Below are 19,510 nucleotides of genomic sequence, written 5' to 3' on the forward strand. Positions count from 1 at the left end.
TTAAAATCAAGCCAAGTTCATGTTAGGTGAGTAATGATTTTTTAATTGGCATCAGGGCACAATACATACGGTAATTTGCAGTCCATAGTTCACTTGTAACTTGAAATTAGAAACTGAAGGGCAGCAATGTAAGTGGGAGGAGAGACTTCATTAATTCGTTCAGCAAATATTGACTGGCAACGGTAAGCCAGCTTCGGTGCTAGTTACTGGCAATACAGCTCTGGGCAAAACTGAAGTCCCTGCCCCATGGGCTTTTCTTGGGGGCAGGGGTCAGGAAACAGAGTCATCATAAGTCCAAGTACATATATGCTCATGTACACACACACACACACATCAAATATTGCAATTGGTAAGTGCTGTGAAGAAAAGGGAGGGTGGAGAAGGCCAAGTGCATGGGTCTGTGAGCTGCCGGGTTTTTATATGGACTGGTCAGGAAAGGAAGTGAGAGTGAGCCCTGCAGCGTTTGTGGGGAGAATGTGCCGGGGCAATGGGAACAGCGGGGCAACTTCTGCATGTTCCACGTGGCCAGGGTGTAGGGTAACATGTGTGGCTGCCATTCCCCAGGCTCCTTACTTACTCTGACCCACGTGGGTCACGCATCTTAATTGCCCGTCAGTCCAAGGAGTAAAAGCACTGGCATTTACTCCCAGCTTTGCCACTGTCCCCAAACATTCTACCAGCTTCTTCATCAGAACCGTGTGAAAAATAATGACCCTGGCCAGTCTCCCTAACACACTTTCAAGCCTCCTGTCAGGCCAGGTGGATGGCCTTATGCTGATGCATCTGTCCTCCTCACTCTGGGACGCCTCGACAGAGCAGGGCGTCGTTGCATTGCACCTGTCACAAGCTCCATCGGTGGCGTGGACATCCCATAAGCTCTGCGGGGGTGCATTGGGGTGTACAGAGCCGTGTATCCCCAGGCCCACTGGCCTCACAGGTCATCACCACGAGGCTGAGCTCATCACCACAGGTCATTACCACTGGCTGTTTGTGAGCCACCTGCCTTCACACATTTGACTCATTCAGTTGCACAAGAACCCTGGGAAGGAGGCAAGATTACTGCCCTCAGTTTACAGCTGCAGCTGATCACAGAGGGTGGAAGGAACTTTCCCGCGGCAAGACCGGAGCAGAGTTAGGCAGGTCTTATCCACTGCAAATCCCTTCTCGAAGGACACAAAGAACAACAATGAGATATTTAAAGGTCTGGGATTTACTATCCTCCAAGTATAGTCACAAGGCACAAAACAGGTGACTCATGAAAGGAGAGAGGACTTAACTACCGGCTGTGGGTGAGCACAATGAAGGGAGACGTGTACAAGGACCAAACGAGGGTGGGAAAGCAGTTTGTTAATACACTTGTGGACAGTTTTGTTCAGTTTATCTTTCTATTGCTAAAGGAGTTCATTGTAATTCATAGAAAGGTAGCAAAAAGGTATACAAGTCACCCACAATCCCACTTCTCAGAGACCACCACTATCATTTTCTGAACGTGTGCCTCTCAGTTTTCTTCTGGTCGGATGTGTCGGGGTGATTTTTGTCCCTGATCAAACGTTCGCATTCCTTCCTGTGACATAGGTCTCATTGTGTTCCTGTCCTGTCCTCCCCAGTCACCCACCTTCATTCCTACAATCACGGACTCTAAGAGGTGAAAGGGTCCCAAGGGGACACCTGACCCCCAGGCCCTGGGGCCAGAATCCTTGTGCCTTGTCTTCCTGGGAGGCACCACCCTGTACGGAAGAAACACCTGCTGGCAGAGACACTCGCAGGGTACATCACCTCACAGCTTTGCAGATGGCCCAGGCCTTTTTCGGGCCATTCTGATTGTCGGAAAGCTTTTCCCTCTTAAAGTTTGACTGAAGACTCCAGGCGAGGGCTGATCATCAACAGAGCCTGACATTTCTTCTTTGTCTTTTTTTTTTGCAGTCAGTCAAAGTATCCAGGACTTAGCTTATGTGAACTGCTTGATATTTGTCTCAGTCTGCTCCAGCTGTCATAACAACATAGCACAGCGTGGGCGACTTAAATAATAGACATTTCTTTCTCATAGTTTTGGACACTGGGAAGTCCAAGATGAAGGTGCTGGCAGAGGAGGTTTCTTTTGGAGGCCCTTTCTCTTAGCTAATGGCAGCCACCAACTCGCCCTGTGCTCACATGACCTAGTCTGTGTGTGTGGAGAGAGAGGAAGCTCTGGTCTCTTCTGAGAAGGGCACTAATCTCATTATGAGGCCCTCACCCTATGGTCTCATCTAAACTTAATACCTCCCAAAGGCCACCTTCTAATGCTGTCACATTGGGGGCTTAGGGCCTCAACATATGACTATTGGGGGGACACAAACATTCTGTCCATGACACCATTCCAGGAACCGCCAACCCTGAATGATTTTGGGAACCAACGCTCTTCATCCAGAAGGGGTGGGTTTTGGACAGTCTGTAAAGTGAGGACTCTGTTTCAGGATTGCCTGCCTCGTGCCATGCTTCAGGTGTCCCCAAGTTGGGAGCCAGTTAAATGTAAGGGAGCATAGGTCTGACCAGGCAGTTTGTTTACTATTGAACTAAAGTTAAGTGGGCCCACTATGTGCCAAGTCTATCGGAGAGTTGGAGATACTGCAGCAGACAAAGTTCCTGCTCACAGAGCCCCACATCATGGGCTCATAAATGAACTGAACAAATATCTGAATAGGATGATTTCACATAGAGATGTGTGCTATGAAGAAGATGAATCAGGGACTAAGCAAGGGCAGATCCAAGTTGGGGGGGGCCTGAGGCTTATTTGGGGAGCCCTCTTTTAGAAAAATCACACATATGACCCCATGAGTACAGGGTATGTCAGTTTCCTATGCTGCCATTACAAAGTATCACAAACTGGGTGGCTTAAACAACAGTTCTCTCACTTCTGGAGGCTAAACATCCAAGTTCAAGGTTTTAGCAGGTCGGTTCCTTTCAAGAATGGCTGGGGGGGGGGGGGGAATCTATTCCGTGCCTCTCTCCTGGTTTCCAGTTGCCCCAGGCATTCCTTGGCTGGTAGACACGTCACTGCCATCATCTGCCTTCACATGGTGTTCTCTCCACGTCTCTATGTTCACATGTCCCTCTTATAACGGCACTGGTCACCTTGGATGAGGGGCCCACCCTACTCAGCATGACCTCGTCTTAACTACTTACATCCACAATGACCCTACGTCCCATAAGCTCCCATCCTGAGGTACTGGGGGCTTCAACATGGCTTTTAGAGGGGCACAGTTCAATCCACAACACATGGTGGGGCTCATCCCAGGACAGGGCCTGTGCCAGTGAGAGGCTCTGAAGCGTGTCTTTAGCATCACAGCGGCTCCTCCCCTGGAATTAGGATAGACAGAGAATGATGAGGCAGAGGTGGGTGTACTGTCACTGGGGTGGGGGCATGGCAGACCCATCAGTGCCCCTCCTACCCTCTCCACCCACTCTGGAGGTCCCAGTTCCTCTTTGTGCAAAAGATTTCCTGGTCTCTCTGCGAAGGGCTTTCTCTGTCCCCCCAACCCCAGCAGACTAGAGTGTCCCCTGGAGACACCATCAACCAAAGAGGGACAGGAGTTGGTGAGTGTGTACCTCAGCTTCATCGCCCCTCAGAGGGACTTTTTAAAAAAAACCTTATTGTAAATGCAGATACAGAAAAATACACAGAACAAATGAATTAGTCTAAGGCAAATGCGTCCTCACCACTGGTGGGACTGTTCTGAGGAACGTTCCATCCAGTCTGTCAGGACTCACAGTAGCCCACGGTGGGTACCTACGACTTCCCTTCCTGACTTGCTTCCTCATGCCCTCCTCATGCTCCAGAGATCCCCTTCCATATAAGCTGCTTGTACCCAAAGTCTTGTCTCAGGCTCGGTTTGGGGTGGCACTCAGAATCAGGCAGTTGGTGAGGGAAGGCTTCTTTAAGGAGATGGTGTGTGAGGTGAGACCTGAGAGTTGAGAAGGACTTGACCATGCAGAGGTCTGGTCTAGTGTTCCCGGCAGAGGGGCCGCGGGGGCCGTGGGGCAGAGCAGTCCTGGAACAGAGAAGCTCATGGTGGCTGGGCGCAGTGAGTGGCGAGAGGGGGAGCTGTGACAAGTGGCATGGGAGGGGCAAGCAGCAGCCAGAACACAGAGCCTGAAAATCCTGGTGTGTGTGTGTGTTTGAGAGAGAGAGAGCGCGCTGACACTCACGTTTGAGTTGTGTGGGAGGTTAGATTACTGGGGAGAGAAGATGGGCTCCTCCTTCTTCTCTTTTCACCACCCCGCCCCCAACGCCCCACCCCTGCCTCACTACCGTCTGACACGTCCACACACACACACATTCACAGGAAGTTGAGTTTTGAAAACCCAATTTCATGCGGCCATTCCAGTCCTACAACATGTATGTATTCTAATCAGGTAGTTAGAAAACCCAAATCAGAGAGATGTCAATTACCAGCACCAGCTTTAATAGCTCTTCATGTTGACTAATGATGGCAGCACACAGACTGCCAAACCACAGGCCCAGAAGCACCGGCGATGGAGCAGGCAGATAGTGTGCAGCCCTGGGAGACAAGTGCCAGCCCCAGTCACAGGCTGAGCGGCTGTCGAAGGGTCTCTGTCTCTCCAGCTGTGAGTAGGGAGGGAGTCAGGGTGTTGAAAATTGCCCCAACCTCAGGCTGCGGAGGGTGTGGCTCTCCTCTGACTAAACCTGCTTCAGCTTCTCTAGTGTGAGCAGCCTTCTGTGGAATGTTTGCTGTGTGTGTTGACATGCAAAGTTAAGAGTGTTGCTGATTTAACAAGAGAGGCAGTCAAGTCGGTCAGGAGCAGAAAGCCCTGGTTGTCAGGGCTGAGAGGCAGATGGAAATGGAGACTTGTTCAGTGGGTGTTTTGCTCAGTTTTTTGCAAGATCAAAACGTGCTGGAGATCGGTCACACAACAGCATGAGTGTACTTAACACTGCTGAACTGTACGCTTAAAAATAGTTAAAGACGATAAATTTTATGTGTATTGTACCCCAATTTAAAAAATATTCTTAAAAATAACAGACAGTAGTTTGGGTGGTTTGGAACAATTGTGACATATCAACTTTGTTTTGTGACATATCCTTTGTCCCAAATGACCAAATCCAACACCTTGGGGTCTCCAGCCAGTAGTAACCATGGCAACCCAAAGCCAGGCAATGACAGTGCCTTTAACAGGTGACCTCCACAAACCACTCCAACAGCCCTAGGAGGGAGACGGACACACAGATAAGGAAATCACCTTAGAGAACCTAGTTAATCTGCTCCAGGCACACCAGCAGGAAAGATCCCGTGTTGCTGCCCTGAGATGTCTGGAGGCGATGTGGCTCCCTCAGATGCTGGGCTCATTCCCAGTGTTTCCCTCACAGGCCAGTGCTCTGTCCTGGGTCCTGGCGAGTGGGTCTTACAGCCGAGGCTCCTTCAGAAATCACTGATCATCCTGGTCAAGAGGAGGAGCCGGCGAGTCTGAGAGCTCAGGAGCTCAGCACATCCACGTGTCCACTTTCCTTTCCTCTTGGCAAACTGCTTTTCCGAGAATGGCAGTGGGCAGATCTAATCTGGGCTTCGGGAAACCATAGGTTTCCGAGCCAGCTCTTAAACACGTTTGGTTATAAACGTGAGCTCCAGGCCTCAGGCTCCGGTTCTCACTTCCCCTGTAGCACATTGCAGACCAGTGGAATGTCGAAACAGCTTAAGGGGTTTACAGCCTGCACTCTCCCCAACCCTCTCCCACCCCGCTGGGAGCCAGGCTGGGCCCGCTGCTCACGTTCCGGGGGTATTTATTACCTATTCAAAACTCTACGCGTTAGGCGAATTAGGAGGAGGGCTCTGAATTCAGGAAAAATTTTCATTGTAAAATCCTTTTTAAGAAATTTAAATCTCATGGACTTTGAATGTAGACACTGGATCGGAATTTGAACTGTGGTTTTAGATAAGTTACTTATTCTTTCCTATTCGTTTGTTGTCTTGGCTACAGAATGAGGATGATACTGATGTGGGGGTTACCTGCACAGGATGGGGCTGGCCCCGGGCTGGTCACGTGGTCGGAGCCCCAGCTACACTGTCACTCCCTGGGCCCTGTGAGTCTTCTCTGGGAACAAGCAGGCTCGTTTGTACACATCGTTCTTTTGTCCTAAGGGATCTTTTGGCTTCCTGACATAATTCTGTGACGTCGATGAAAGTTCTTCCTACACCCTTGCTTATTTATTATTTGACTCAGCAAACTTGTACAGAACCAGGGTAAACCTCACGGCAGCCAGGGCCCAATGGGTCTGGAACCACAGTGCTGTTTGCTCTCAAAGTGCAGCCATGAGGCTGACCAGGTTGCAGAGGCAGCTCTTTGCATCATTAGCTGTTTGTCCCTGGAATGTGGGGAGATGCCTGGGGAGCGGATGGGGCCCAGCCCTCGCCGCAGAAGGATATCCTCCCAATTCCTGCCGTCTGTGGGTCTGCAGTGGAGCGTTCACACACCCCAGGACTCAGAACTAGAAGGTACTGGAGCCAGTAGTGTCACTGCACACATGACCAAACAGGTTCTTCGGAGATGGGGAGCTGGAGGGAGCCGTCATGGTGTGGTGGCAAGGGCTTGGGCCTAGAACGAAGCTCGTTAAAGTCTCGGTTCTGGTTGTGTCACTCTTTGGAGATCAGGCTGGCCAACCTGAGGCAAGTTACCTAACTTGGATTCTCGGTTTCCTTCTTTAAATTACCTACTTTACATTGTGCGATTTCAAAGGAGATAATGATGCTAAATTGAAATAGGACAGTCACCTGCATAATACATGTTTACATTTGTCTCTGGTCCTTTAAGAAAGGAGTTAACCAAGGGATCAGGAATGCAGGCCGCCTGAGCCCACCTGGGGGGTGTCCACATGGCCTGCATGGGGCTCCCACCTGAGAGCTCCGGTGGCATCACACACAGGAGGAGAAATCTGACTATAAAGCGAGAGAATTAGGAAGCTAATGACTAACTTCCTAAAGGACTAAGGAGGTTTTTGAAATTTTACTTGAGTCCTTTCCTCTGCTCCAGCCGCTCCCTTTGGTGGAAACTAACTTCCCTCAAACTGCTTCAGACCCGGGAATGGCCCTGGGGTTTGGGGCCTGAACTCCAAGAGAATCAGGTGCTCTTAGGGAAAGAAACAAACCTTTAGGAATTTGTTGAATTTGTCATTCAGACTTGATTTTGGGTGAATTCTCTTGCTTTTATTTATCTACTTGTTTTTGAGAACATAGCAAGAGATGAAGAAAACGCTTTTATACAATTGAGGGATGGCAGTCAGGGTTTGAGCTGAAATCTGCGGTGGTTCTTTTCAACCCTAAAAGTCCTCAAAGTGGGGTGCAGTGGGGTGAGCTACCGGTTATTTATGATGATGTCTCTGAAGAAAGCATGGCGATGGGGAGGGCTTTTCTCAGGCTCCTGACCCGGGAAGCAGCCTGCAGTTCAGCCTGGAGTTGAGTCCCTTTGGAAAGCAGAGGTGTCAGGAAGCCGGCACCGGGCGCTGTACCGTGGTCCCCACTCTGGGAAGCAGACACGGATGCGTGTGCTGAGGAAGAAGCGGACCTGCAGGAAGGCGTTTCCAGTGCAGGTTGTGGCGGAGTTTGAAGCATGGCTTGGTGGAACGGCACCTTTTTTTATTGTCAGCACTGAAGCAGACGTTTGCTCAAAAAATGTAAGGGTGACAAGCAAGCGCTTTTATTAAAGACAACACCAGGAAAGAACCCACTTTCCCGGCATGTTTTGGGCTCAGCCTGCAGGGGAAAGCAGGTGTCTAGATGTGTGGTTATGGCTAAGATGGGAGATTGCTGGTGAGGGTGGGGAGAGAATGAGACACCCATTTGTGCAAACAACAACAACAAAAACCTCAGCTATTAAATAGGAAATTTGAGGCTTAACCCATTAACTGGACAAATGATTGTCCCTTTCCCTTTTTGACAAGTGAAAGATTGCTGTGGGTCTTATTAGACCTTTCCGGAGGGCCTATTCCAGCAGCCTTTGATAATAACCTAACAAGGGCGAGCAAATAGAAAGGCCTTCCTTGGATTAGCCAACTGCTAGTCTCCAAGAAGTAGAACCCAACATGGAGGGCAGTTCAGTTCCTTCAGGCCTTTCCCACAAACCTTCCATGCTGTTCCTTTCCTGAGGGTTACAGGGATGTGTGCCTAGTAACACGCAGTCCACTCCTGATTCTGTAAGAAAGCAACTTGTATTTCTTTGGGTTCTACCTTTAGGAGAAAATTCTGGTGTGACCCAGATCCAAGAAGGGGTCCTGTCGGTTCATACTCCCCCATGCAGCCAAGTTGCAGAGAACCCCGCAGGACACTGTCCTCACCCCTTTGCGTCCGTCTTCTGTGCCCATTCACACATGCATGTGACAGCAGCCACCTTCTGCACGGCTGTGATGTATTTACTAGTCAGCACCTGAAAGATTCCCCTCGGTAAGGTCCAATTATTGGCTTCGTGAGCCACCTGCCAATTCAGATTCTTCTCGGCAGAAATCAAAGCTGTCCTTTATCAGATGATGCTCTCCATTCTTCATTTTCTTCTACCTTGTCATTAATTTTCCAAGCCGGAAAGTACCTGCAACGAGCTCTGACATGCATATGCCTCCCCTGCCAAATCCCGCTCCTTCTCCCCTTTGGGAAACTTCCTAGGTGTCACCACACCCGTTAGCCTCCCTTCCCAGGAGCCGCACAGTGTCACCTTTGTCCTGACTCAGAATCAGCTATTCCGAGAGCTTCTTCGGGCTTTAGTGTTCTGGGGTTTCTGAGGAAATTTTTTTCAGGGCCTTCCCAGCCTTAGGTCATCCTTACATCATTTCAAGTGACTATCCTAACTTCATTCCAAACAATGGAGGCCTCTGGAAGACTTTCCCAACAAAAAACAATACATTAGGTTGTCGAAAGTCCTTAGTCAGCGGGGCTGGTGGAACAGGACAGGCTGTGACAGGCCTGGGTTTGGGCCCTGGCTCTGGGCTCCCAGTGTGCGCCCTCAGGCTGATTTCTGCATACTCGCTCCATTTCTTCATCCCAGCGCTAGAGCATCAGGACCACGTTTTGTCTGTGTGTCCTCGCTGCCTCGTGCACTGCCTGGCAAAGTGCCTTAGAACGAAGGAATAAATGCAATTCGGCTATCGATTTAAACATGCATGTTTCCTACTAGAATTTCAGAGTGGCCCTTTCCTCTGCTTCTCCAAGCCCGCCTGCACCTACTCGGCCCTCATCCGGCATAATGATGAGGTGACAGTCATGCCGTGCTGTAAGAGCAGTGCCCTCATTACAGCGGCACAATGTCAACTGCAACAGGGGCTGGTGGCCCTGCCTCAGCAGGAGGTCCCGCCCCATCCACCACTCCTGCCCCAGCTGGGGACAAAGTGGAAGCAAAGAAAGAATCTGAGGAGTCTGATAATGACACGGGCTTTGGTCTTTTTGACAAAACTTCTTCTGTCACTTGTTCAATAAAAAGCTGAACTTTTTTTTTTTTTTAATGAATTTTAGATTGTTACAAGTCAAAAAACCCCAGCGATCTAGCCAGAACTGCTGGCACATAGGAAGTGGTCCCCAAGGCAATAGAAGGAACACATATTTGGTCAGAGGAATGTGCTGGGTTTTACTGTTTTCTTTCCCTTTCCTGTTCCAGCACGAGGCTCATTAGACAAGCCATGTGGGACATTGTTAAATTTTGGTTCTGGAGTCACAGTCTAAATTTCAGAGCCTGTCTGCCACTTACTGTGACCTTGGGCCACTTACTTAATCTAAGCCTCGGTCTTCTCAGCTACACAATGAAGATATTAATAGTAATCCATATCATAGAAGTGTGGAGAATTAAGTAAGATAATGCATGTGAAAAACTTGGTACAGGGCTCAGTGAATGGTAGGGATTCGTGTCCAGTGTTCAGGGTACCACAGTTACTGACAGGTTATCCAGATACCCTCCATCTTTTACTTTGTTTCTATTTTAGACGAAAAGCTTCTCAAGTTTAAGGACTGTCTCTGTTGGTCTCTTTCCATTAAGCACTCACTTCAAGCCAAGCACTGACCCTGCCAGCTTTGGAGAACGGAGAAAGAAAAGATCTTTCTGCCCTTAAGCAGGTAGTCTCAGAGGGAAACAAACTGTGTGTACTTCCAAGTAATATGTGGGGCCACGAATGAGGTAATCACTGGCCCGGGAATCCAAAAAAGTGGCACTTGACCTGGGGTGTGGGGATGGGCCACAGAAGGCTGGTGTGAGCCTCAGAGGTCACCAGACCAGAAATGGGAAGGAGATGTAGGCAGAAGGGAGAATGCATGTAGAGTCACCAAAAGACTTCTCGGGACCTGTCTTTGGGCTTTAAAGGCTCTGGACCCAGCCTTCCTACAGCCTTGATTCCTGGGTGTCTCTTTGGAAAAGTCACTGCCAGTGGCGGCAAGAATGGACTGAGTTCACAAATGGGAGCTAGACGGGTTAGGAGACCTGCTGGGAGGCTGGAACCTCCGCCAAGGCATGCAGAGGTAAGACACAGCAGGTTCGGGATGGATAACACCCTCGTCCTCGGTGTCCAGCAGGTAATAGCATTCAGAGGGCTGAGCTGAGGGAGATTTAGGAGTTAGTTTCAGCATTTGCCTGGCAGTTGTTACCACTGGCTGGAGTCCTACAGGCAAGAGCCGTGGAGGGCTTGGTGAGGGCACACAAGCTCTTTCATGTTTAGCATCGAATCCACGGGAATGTTTCAGATGCTTTTTGACCGACTAACCCAGTGTATCTGAACTGTAGAGTTGGTTCTGTGAACTCTAAACTTTAAAGCAATGGTGTTTTAAGCAGTAGTTCAAAGATACTAGGGGTTTTCCCAGGTAAGAGGCTCAGGAGGGGAAAGCACAGTCCTTTGCAGGGGAAGCGAGGGCTGCAAAGGTCTTCGAGGCCTTCCAAGGACAGGGTTCTGCTCTTCCCCCTCAGCAGGGGAACCCCAGGATAGCTGGGAATTATACAAATAGGGATTTTATAACAGCGCGGATCAAGGACACCTGAGGGCTGGGGTTGGTAGACTCAAATTGTCTTGATTCTTTTGATACCATGTACTATTTTGAAAGTCGTTCACCATATTACACAAAATTTACCGAGGTGACACACTTCGGGTCACCAGGACTGCCAGCCTAACTGATACTGGCTACTTGAGACCAACTATCTACCATCAGACCACAGCCAGTTTCCACTGCAATTAAATGACACGAAACTCTGTCAGCTGAGCTGCTTCTAATACGAGTCAGTGCATCTGAAAAAGGAAGTGGAATGTTGGACACGATTCAAGTCAATAAGTACTTTATTTATGAAGAAGGCTGTGCAGGATTCAGCACTGTGTAATTTAGGTCCTGTGTACAACAGTAAAAATTAAAAATGAGTAATTCAGCTTGCAGTGAAAGATATTTCCAGGCCTTTTTTTTTTCCCTTTCTGTTCTTTTTCTGGTGAAATTTTAAAGTAAGCTCATGCCAACACCCTGGTTAACATAGAAAGACAGTAAAGTACAAAAATGTGATAAATACTATTTATTGGGATTAACTGCTCAGGTTATTAGCTGTTTTAATAAAGTAAAACTAGTGAAAATAACATATGAGAAATAGCTTTGTAAAAGCTCTTTTTATGATATGCTTACAAAATGTCAGACGTCAGTGAAAACATCCTCAACAATGCAGACACAACAAACACGTTTCCTGTGAGTAAAGCTGAACACGGCATGGACAGTCTGGCTGAAGCCAGATGAGCTTCTCGAGGCCGTGGGGACCATACTTCCCAATTGTGTGAGCGTAGTCTTAGTTGAATAATGCAAAACTTCCACCTTATCAGCTGCTGTGAGTTTCACAGAGGAATTCCTTTGGCTGTGATGACTTACTCCAGTTCCACCTTGCCTTTTTGATGCCTCTTCACTCTCGAGTAGGGACTGATTGTATCATCCGTCACAAAATCATACAGTACTTTTATCCAGGAATTGTAGTGGGGGAGGTTGTCATAGTACTCAGCTGCTATTTTCCTCACCTAGAAGGGAAAAAACCCAGCAAGATGAGTAATGAGGGCACTAAGAGAAACCATGAGACCTTTCTCCCTCCTAATTGCTCCAACAAACAAACAAACAAACAAATGAAGCAGCCTCGGGGAATTCTAAACAAGCAGTTTGTACTTCAACAGTAAAATATACTTGACCCCCTGGGATTACTGACTCTTTCTATCAAGCTCTCAGGGACAGCATACCTGGTTTATTTGTGAAATTTGGCCTTTGGAATCTTTAACGACAAATACATGCAATCCAATCAACTTGCTAGTTTTCAAGCACATACAGCATGGCTGGCATTATAGGATATAAAGGTAACACCTGACTCCCGCCATTAAGGAACCTGCAAATACTATTACATTATTGTAATTAGAAATGCCAATTAGAAATTAAGTACCTATTAAGTGCAATTCTGCCATCCCAAGTGGAAAATGCCTTTTAAAAATGACGATTGCCAGTGTGACTGGGAAGCACAACTAATTAGTGCTGAGTAGTAATAATGGTTCTATAGCTTCATCAAAATGGACAAAACCGATTCTCATAAATCCCAAAGGAAAACAAAAGGCAGAATCCGAGATGGTAAAAGAGACAGCAACAAAAACAAAGAATGTTGACTTTCAAATTCATCCTTCAGTTTGGGAAACGTCATTATATTTTCTGGTTGTGGAGAAGCAGATTAACATAGCCTTCTCAAGGAACAATTAAGCCAGAGATTTCCTCATGCGTGTTCTCAGGCAGTCAGAAAAACAGAGTGATGTAACACATTTGATCACCGTCCTTCAAAACATCCTAAAATTCTTTCATGAGTAAGGATGACCTACAGACCACCCACATACAAATCTGCATCCTAACCCACACTGAATTTATGTCAAAGCCAGTGGCAACCAATTTATCTTAACAGCTAGACCAGGAGACACCATCCTTCTGAAAAAGGAAAATGACAGGGCCAGTTTAGACCCTGAATAAACATTTTGAGTCAAATCTTCATTTCCCGCTCCATTTGCTGTCTCCTTACTCCTTAGCCAAACCAGCAAACATCCTCAGACCTCTCTAGTCCTCTTTCCTGCTTTTCCTATCAAGGAATACACATCAAGGAGTTATATCTCAATAAAGCTGTTTAAAAAACCTATTAACTATGTGATAGTCAGATGCAATGTAACTATTGCAATATGACTATTGAGGAAAACATTGTGAAAAAGATTCTTTTGTTCATAGGGCAACCAGCTTTCTCTATAACCTCTTTTAAAAAAATCCATAAGATGTGTATGGTTCCCTTATAACTTAAAAAAAAAAAATCAAGAAAACCTAACATTTCATACATACATACTTTTTTAGAATTATGGAAACATTTTTGATAATAAAACTGTAAAAATACCCATTTTGAGGATGGGAAGTCTAATAAGCGAATTGATCAGAAAGATAACTGAAGTTAGAAAAGTGGTCCTTTTGAAGGGGATGAAAGGATGAGGGTCAGAATTTCTTTCATTTAACAATATACTAAAAGTCTACTGTGAGGAAAACAGATGGTCCCTGCCTGCAGGAAGCTGACAGTAGGGAATCTGAATTCCTTTATTTTGCAGATCAGTTATGCCGGCATCTGACTTCCACAACAAAGCAACACCACGATCTTAGTGAAGCCTTTGCTCTTAGTGAAGCCTTTGCTCTTAGTGAAGCCTTTGCAGATCAACAGTGCAGAAGCTCATGGGAACGTCTGCTTCCTCCACACAGTGGTTTCATTTTCCATTTCTGAATTACCTGACAAGTTAGCCGACTTTGCACATTCCTCTACAGTTCTGAACCCTCAGGGAGATCACTAGGCTTAGGGACCCAGGAGAGTAAACTCTGTAAAATTTGGCGGGTAGACTCAAGACTTACACTTGTGGTTTTTTTTTTTTTGTTTGTTTGTTTTTTATGAACAGCCTACAAAATATACTAGATTCCTTTTAAAATGAGCAAGTCAAGACTAACTTTGACCATTAGAAGCATCAGAAATTAGAATCTGTACGAAGTCCTTTACTTACCAGAGGAAGGTTTTTTCCGGGAATGTTGGGGAAGTCGTGGTGCTCATTATGGTACCCCACATTGAAGGTGAGCCAATTCAGAGGTCCATAATACGAGTAAGTTTCATGTCCCTTTAAGAACATGTAATGTTCCGCTATAAAATGTCCAGAAATCGGGTGCAAACCTAGACCAAGTAAGGAAGCTGCCAACATGTAGACTAAAGATTTAATTCCCAAAACATAGTAGATGACAACATCAAACATCAACTGGACCACAGTATTGATAATTTCCAGGTAAGTAATTGGTTTGGGGTTAATGAACAGAGGTCGGAAAGCGTAAAAGAGAGGCTGAAGAATAACCCATATAAACTTTCTGGAAGTCGTACAGAAGAACCAGCCTTCAAAATCAGTTGGAATATCCACATCGATGCCGTCACCTCCAAGGTAGCGGTGATGATCCATGTGATATCTCTTAAAGGAAATTGAATAGGGAACACCAATAGGAAGATTAGCAAACATTCCAAACCAGCGATTCCACATGGCTTTGGAGTGGCCGAAGGCACTATTGTGGGAAACTTCGTGAATGGCCAAAGTCATGGAATGGTTAATACAGCTGCCAAAGGCATACGCCCAAAATATGACCCATTTCCAGTCCAAATCCTTTACTAAGTAGAATGCAAGCAACTGTGTGAGAACCATCATAATGACAATCCATATCAAGTTGGGATCTGGTTTCATCAAGGATTTTATCTCTGGATACTTTGCTGTAAAGAAAAAAAAGCAAACAAAAAAAATCAGGAACCGAGAACACTACAGTTGTTCTACAATCATAATTAAATCAACGCCAATTAAATTAACACATTGTTTATTTTTTTCGTTTTCTACACCATTATATGCACTCTATTAAAGACTTCATCTCCTCGGGAAAGAGTACATTCTAATAAGGTTACTAAAATACGACGTCACAACAAATTAAGAATTTATGGAAGAAAAATTAGTCTCAAAATGTAGACTCTCCAAGTTAACAGAAAGATAGCAAAGTGCGGTAAATCCGTTGTATGTATTTGACAGAATATATCACACACTTAGTTAGGCAAGTGTCCCCTAAGAGCAAAGACAGATTCTTCTGTGGCTCCTACCCTCCCAGAGATAATGAATGTCTTTGGTTTTACATATGTGTTCTCAAGTATGTCGGCCCAGGAAGGCAAAAGTTCTGAAGAAGGACAGGTCATTCAGAATGTTCTTGAAAAGATAAAGGAACAGAGCAGCTTCAGTCTCTTTTCTCTAAATGTGAAATGAAGAATGAAATAAAAGCTTAAACTGTAAAACAGGAAGTTACTTAAATCCAGTTTTATATATAAAGGAAATTAGGGTAGGGTTAGTTCAAGGATTCTTTCCTTCCCCTTTTCCTGTCTCCACTTCCTAACCTCTAAACCTTTGTATTAGTTCATTTTATCCAATATTAATAATTTTATAGGCAATAGACCAAAAAAAGTAATCCCACACGCCTAAAAGTGAATTAGACTAAGACTAATTTTCCTGATGTAAATGAAAGGTTCAAATAAGGCATTCATTAAAATATAAGCATTTTAGGAGCAATTCTCCAACGATACAATAACTGTTCAGTTTATTTGTGGATAAGTAATAATTCTTTTGTATTAAAATATGTGTTACTTCTGTTTAGAAAGCACTCCAGCATTTTTACATTACATAAAACTTGATTAAACTGACACATCTGACAAAGGATAGAAGATACTACACAATTTGTAGGTACTCTAAAATCATGAAACTTATGCATATGCACAGTTCTTTCAGACAGACAAATCAACTTGCTCCAAGTAATTCTGTACCAAAATTTTGCAAAGCTGTATGTAATATATACAAATCAATACTACAAGAGTGCCAATATAATTAAGTGGGGGAAAGAATAGTCTTTTCAAAAAATGGTGCTGAAACAACTCGTTATCCCCACAAAAAAATAAAGTTGGACCTCTCCCCTGACACCATACTCAAAAAATTAACTCAAAATGGATCATAGGCCTAAATATGACACAAGAAAACTATACAACTCACAAGAAAACGGAAGTAAATCTTTGTAATATTTATGGGGTTTCTTAGCTACTATACCAAAAACATAAGGACAAAAAAATAAATAAAAACTTTTATGTTGTGAATGATATCATGAAGAAAGTGAAACGACAACCCACAGAATGGGAAGAAGTGTTTGCAAATCATATATCTCAGAAGTGACTTGTTTCTGGAATACATAAAGAACTCAAACTCTTACAATTAATAATCCAGTTGCAAAGAATCTGAATAGACATTTCTCCAAAGCAGCTATACAGATGCCAATAAGCACATGAAATATTCAACATTATTACCATGTTTCCCGGAAAATAAGACCTACCCGGACAATCAGCTCTAATGCGTCTTTTGGAGCAAAAATTAATATAAGACCTGGTATTATATTACCCGGTCTTATAGTAAAATAAGACCAGGTTATATATTAATTTTTGCTCCAAAAGATGCATTAGAGCTGATTGTCTAGCTCTAAATTTTCGGGGAAACACGGCAGTCATGAGGAAAATGTAAACTGAAACCAAAATGCAATACCACTTCACACCCACTAGTAGAATGGCAGTAATAAAAAAGACAAGTAATAACGAGGATGTGGAGAAACGTACACAATGCTGGTGACCATGTGAAATGGTGCAGCTGGTTTAGAAAACAGTTTGGCAGTTCCTCAAAATGTCAAGCATCGAGTTAGTAAGAACCCAGCAATTCCACTTCTTGGTAGCTAATCCAAGAGAAATGAAAACGTACAGCCATACAGTACCTTGTATGTGAATTGTCACAGCAGCATTGTTCATAATAGTCAAAGGTGAAAACAACCCAAAGCCTACCACATGATGAATGGATACATGAAATATGGCTTGTCCATACAGTGGAATATTATTCGGCCACAAAACAGAATGGAGGACTGATACACACTACAGTATGGATGAACCTTGAAAACAGGCTAAGTGAAAGACGTCAGTCACAAAACACCAAGTATTGTACGATTTCATTTGTAAGAAATATCCAGAATAGGCAAATCTATGGAAGCAGAAAGTAGATTAGTGGTTGCCTGGGACTGGGAGGTGGGAATGGGGAACATAGGACTGCTCAAAGTATAGGGTTTCCTTTTGGGAGTGACAAAATGTTCTAAAAATTAGATGGTAGTGATGGTTGCACAACTCTGTGAATACACTAAAAAACACTGAATTGCACACTTTAAATGGGTGGATTTTGTAGTTTGTGAATTATATCTTAATAAAGCTGTTAAAAATACTATTTCCCTGTGGAAGTATAGCAGTATAAGGAACATTGCTTGTGATTTGTTATTTGACTCACAAATAATGGTCTAATCCCAAGCCTTCATTAATTTCAAATGGATGCCTTTTAATATAACGCTAAATTTAATGTACAGATGTTGGTTGTTAAACAACATATTGATGCTTTCTCATGACTCTCCCCTAAAAACCTGACAAATTTCAGAAATACCTCTTATCATTTACATATAATTTAAACAAATCTCCAGATTCTTCTCTTTCCTGATACTCCATCTCCACCCCTGACATGGAACACTGAGCAGCATTTACACCTGGGAAAATGATTACATTTTCATTGAAAAATATGGAGTCCTTCGAACTTTCCAACTGAAATGGTTCTGTGATAAATTTGTGTGTGTGGGGGGAAGCTCCGTGTTGAAATATGCACCAATGAGCACCTTTTTACTCCATGATTCTCTGAATATTAGATAGCTAAGATCCAGCATTCAGGAGTTCATTTTTATAGGTGGACACCTGATTATTCATATGCAACATGTTTATCAGGTATAGGTACAAAATGTGTGATTTGCAAAATACACCTTTTAATTAAAAATAGAAAGCATCCAAGAACCGAAGTCTCTTAAAAGGCTATGCTTAATAGCAACTGTAAAGGTTCAAGCTCCCAATTCACCAATTCAATTTTTAAAAATCCATTTCAACGGGATCCAGTAACTCTTTTTTATAAAAACATGAAATTTCTCACTTTAGATCCCTCCAGCAAAAATCAGGGGCTTGCCTTTTGTTTTCACTGGGCAAATGGACGCTGAGAAGAAAAACGGAAAATACTGTGTATGAGAAAGAATTCCTCTTCAATTTACCACCAATTAGTTTCCTGATTTTTGAAGCAATAGCAGAGGTTAAAAGCATTTGCTGTGGAGGTAATCTAATCCAGACTAGAATCCCCCTCTAACATTTACTTATTAACTCTTAGCTCATTTTTAAAATAGCGATAACATCGACCTAGTTGTTGGGAGGATTAAATTGGGTAATGTTTGTATAACACACAACGCAATGCCTACCATATCATTAAGAGTAACCTGGGAGAGAGAAGCCAATTCTCCATAGACTACAGAGGCTCCAAATAGCTCAGTGCCTTACACCTCTGGAGAGGTGACTAAGGCCTAGTTAGCCTGGTGTAAAGGACCCTAAATTAGCAGCCAGGGGACCAGCAGGCTAATCTTGGCAAGACTTCCATACTTCAGTCTTTTCATCCACAAAACCGGGGTGGATGAAAAATTCGTATGAATCGGCCCTCCCTGCGTCCCAGGCTTGTGAGGATCAATGGGACAACCCGCGTGAGCACACCGGGACTAGTGCCATCCGAGAGGTGCCGGGGATCACAGGAGTGACCCAGGGCCACTGCGGCGGCCGCTCTCGCCCGGGTGGAGGGCGGGCATCTGCCAACGTAAGCCTTGCTGGCGTGAGCTCCGATGCTCCAGGACCACGCCTTGCCTCGCATGCGCTCGCAGTCTGGCGTCGCCCGGGCCCATTAGGGGAAAGAGGGAGGAGAAAAAGAGAACAGCGCCCACCGGGGGGGCACGGGGATCTCCAAGCGACAGGATCCACCCAACGGTGGCCTAGCGAGGGGATCAGGCTCTCCGCAAACCCTCACCCCCACCGGACGCCTGCGCCTCCCCGAGGAAGGGCCAGAGCCGCGCGGCGAAGCGGGCGCGCGGGGACCCTTCCTTCCCCCCCAGACCCAAGCCCAGGATTGCCGAGCTCGGCAGCTCAGGCCCCGCCGGCCTTTCCGCGGCAGCCGGGAGGCGGCGGGACGCGCAAAGAGTCGGCTCGTAACGGGCCTGGGGCTTCCACGGGCGCGCAGGGCCCGCACGGGGAGAGCGCGCCCCGGCGGCGGGAGGCCGCGCACGCACATAACGGGGCACGGAGCCGGACCTCACCCAGGATCTCCCGGCGCCGATCGGCGTGGGGCTGGTCGGTGTACACCCACTCGAAGTCTTCCCGCGAAACGCGGTTCCCCATGGCGGCGGCGGCGGCGGCGGCTTGCACACCCGCTCCTGGCTCTCGCTCCCAGCCCGGTTCCTCCGAGGCGGCGGCGGCGGCGGCGGCCCGGCTCTTGTCAGCCGGCGGCAGGCGGAGTGGAGGAGCTGACGGAGGTCGGGGCGGAGTC

General features: G+C 45.8%; 1 protein-coding gene and 2 long non-coding RNA genes across 3 annotated transcripts; 1 reads left to right on the plus strand and 2 right to left on the minus strand.

The window, feature by feature from the left end:
* Window positions 1-37: 37 nt before the first annotated feature.
* LOC141567919 (uncharacterized) lies at window positions 38-5,447 on the minus strand. The gene is made up of 3 exons (XR_012490892.1): window positions 5,239-5,447; window positions 3,846-4,028; window positions 38-3,336 (listed from the first exon to the last, which is right to left on the minus strand). It is a non-coding gene; the product is annotated as an uncharacterized LOC141567919 (long non-coding RNA).
* Window positions 5,448-5,747: 300 nt separating this feature from the next.
* On the plus strand, window positions 5,748-11,373 carry LOC141567920 (uncharacterized). Its single transcript, XR_012490893.1, has 2 exons — window positions 5,748-6,488; window positions 7,395-11,373. It is a non-coding gene; the product is annotated as an uncharacterized LOC141567920 (long non-coding RNA).
* Window positions 11,374-11,496: 123 nt separating this feature from the next.
* On the minus strand, window positions 11,497-19,508 carry DEGS1 (delta 4-desaturase, sphingolipid 1). The gene is made up of 3 exons (XM_019716059.2): window positions 19,281-19,508; window positions 14,033-14,775; window positions 11,497-11,998 (listed from the first exon to the last, which is right to left on the minus strand). Exons 1-3 carry the CDS (start codon window positions 19,360-19,362, stop codon window positions 11,852-11,854), a joined length of 972 nt encoding a protein of 323 aa, XP_019571618.2. The 5' UTR covers window positions 19,363-19,508; the 3' UTR covers window positions 11,497-11,851.
* Between the last annotated feature and the right edge of the window lie 2 nt (window positions 19,509-19,510).

Source organism: Rhinolophus sinicus, linkage group LG12 (assembly GCF_036562045.2).
Source record: "Rhinolophus sinicus isolate RSC01 linkage group LG12, ASM3656204v1, whole genome shotgun sequence".
Lineage (NCBI taxonomy): Eukaryota > Metazoa > Chordata > Mammalia > Chiroptera > Rhinolophidae > Rhinolophus > Rhinolophus sinicus.

Bases quoted from the DNA above. Each gene is read 5' to 3' on its own strand.
- DEGS1 (XM_019716059.2), bottom strand. From the start codon at position 19,362: ATGGGGAACCGCGTTTCGCGGGAAGACTTCGAGTGGGTGTACACCGAC. The intron at 14,776-19,280 runs GTGAGGTCCGGC...TTTTCTTTACAG, and splicing joins TCGGCGCCGGGAGATCCTGG to CAAAGTATCCAGAGATAAAA. The intron at 11,999-14,032 runs GTAAGTAAAGGA...TTTCCCTTCTAG, and splicing joins CCGGAAAAAACCTTCCTCTG to GTGAGGAAAATAGCAGCTGA.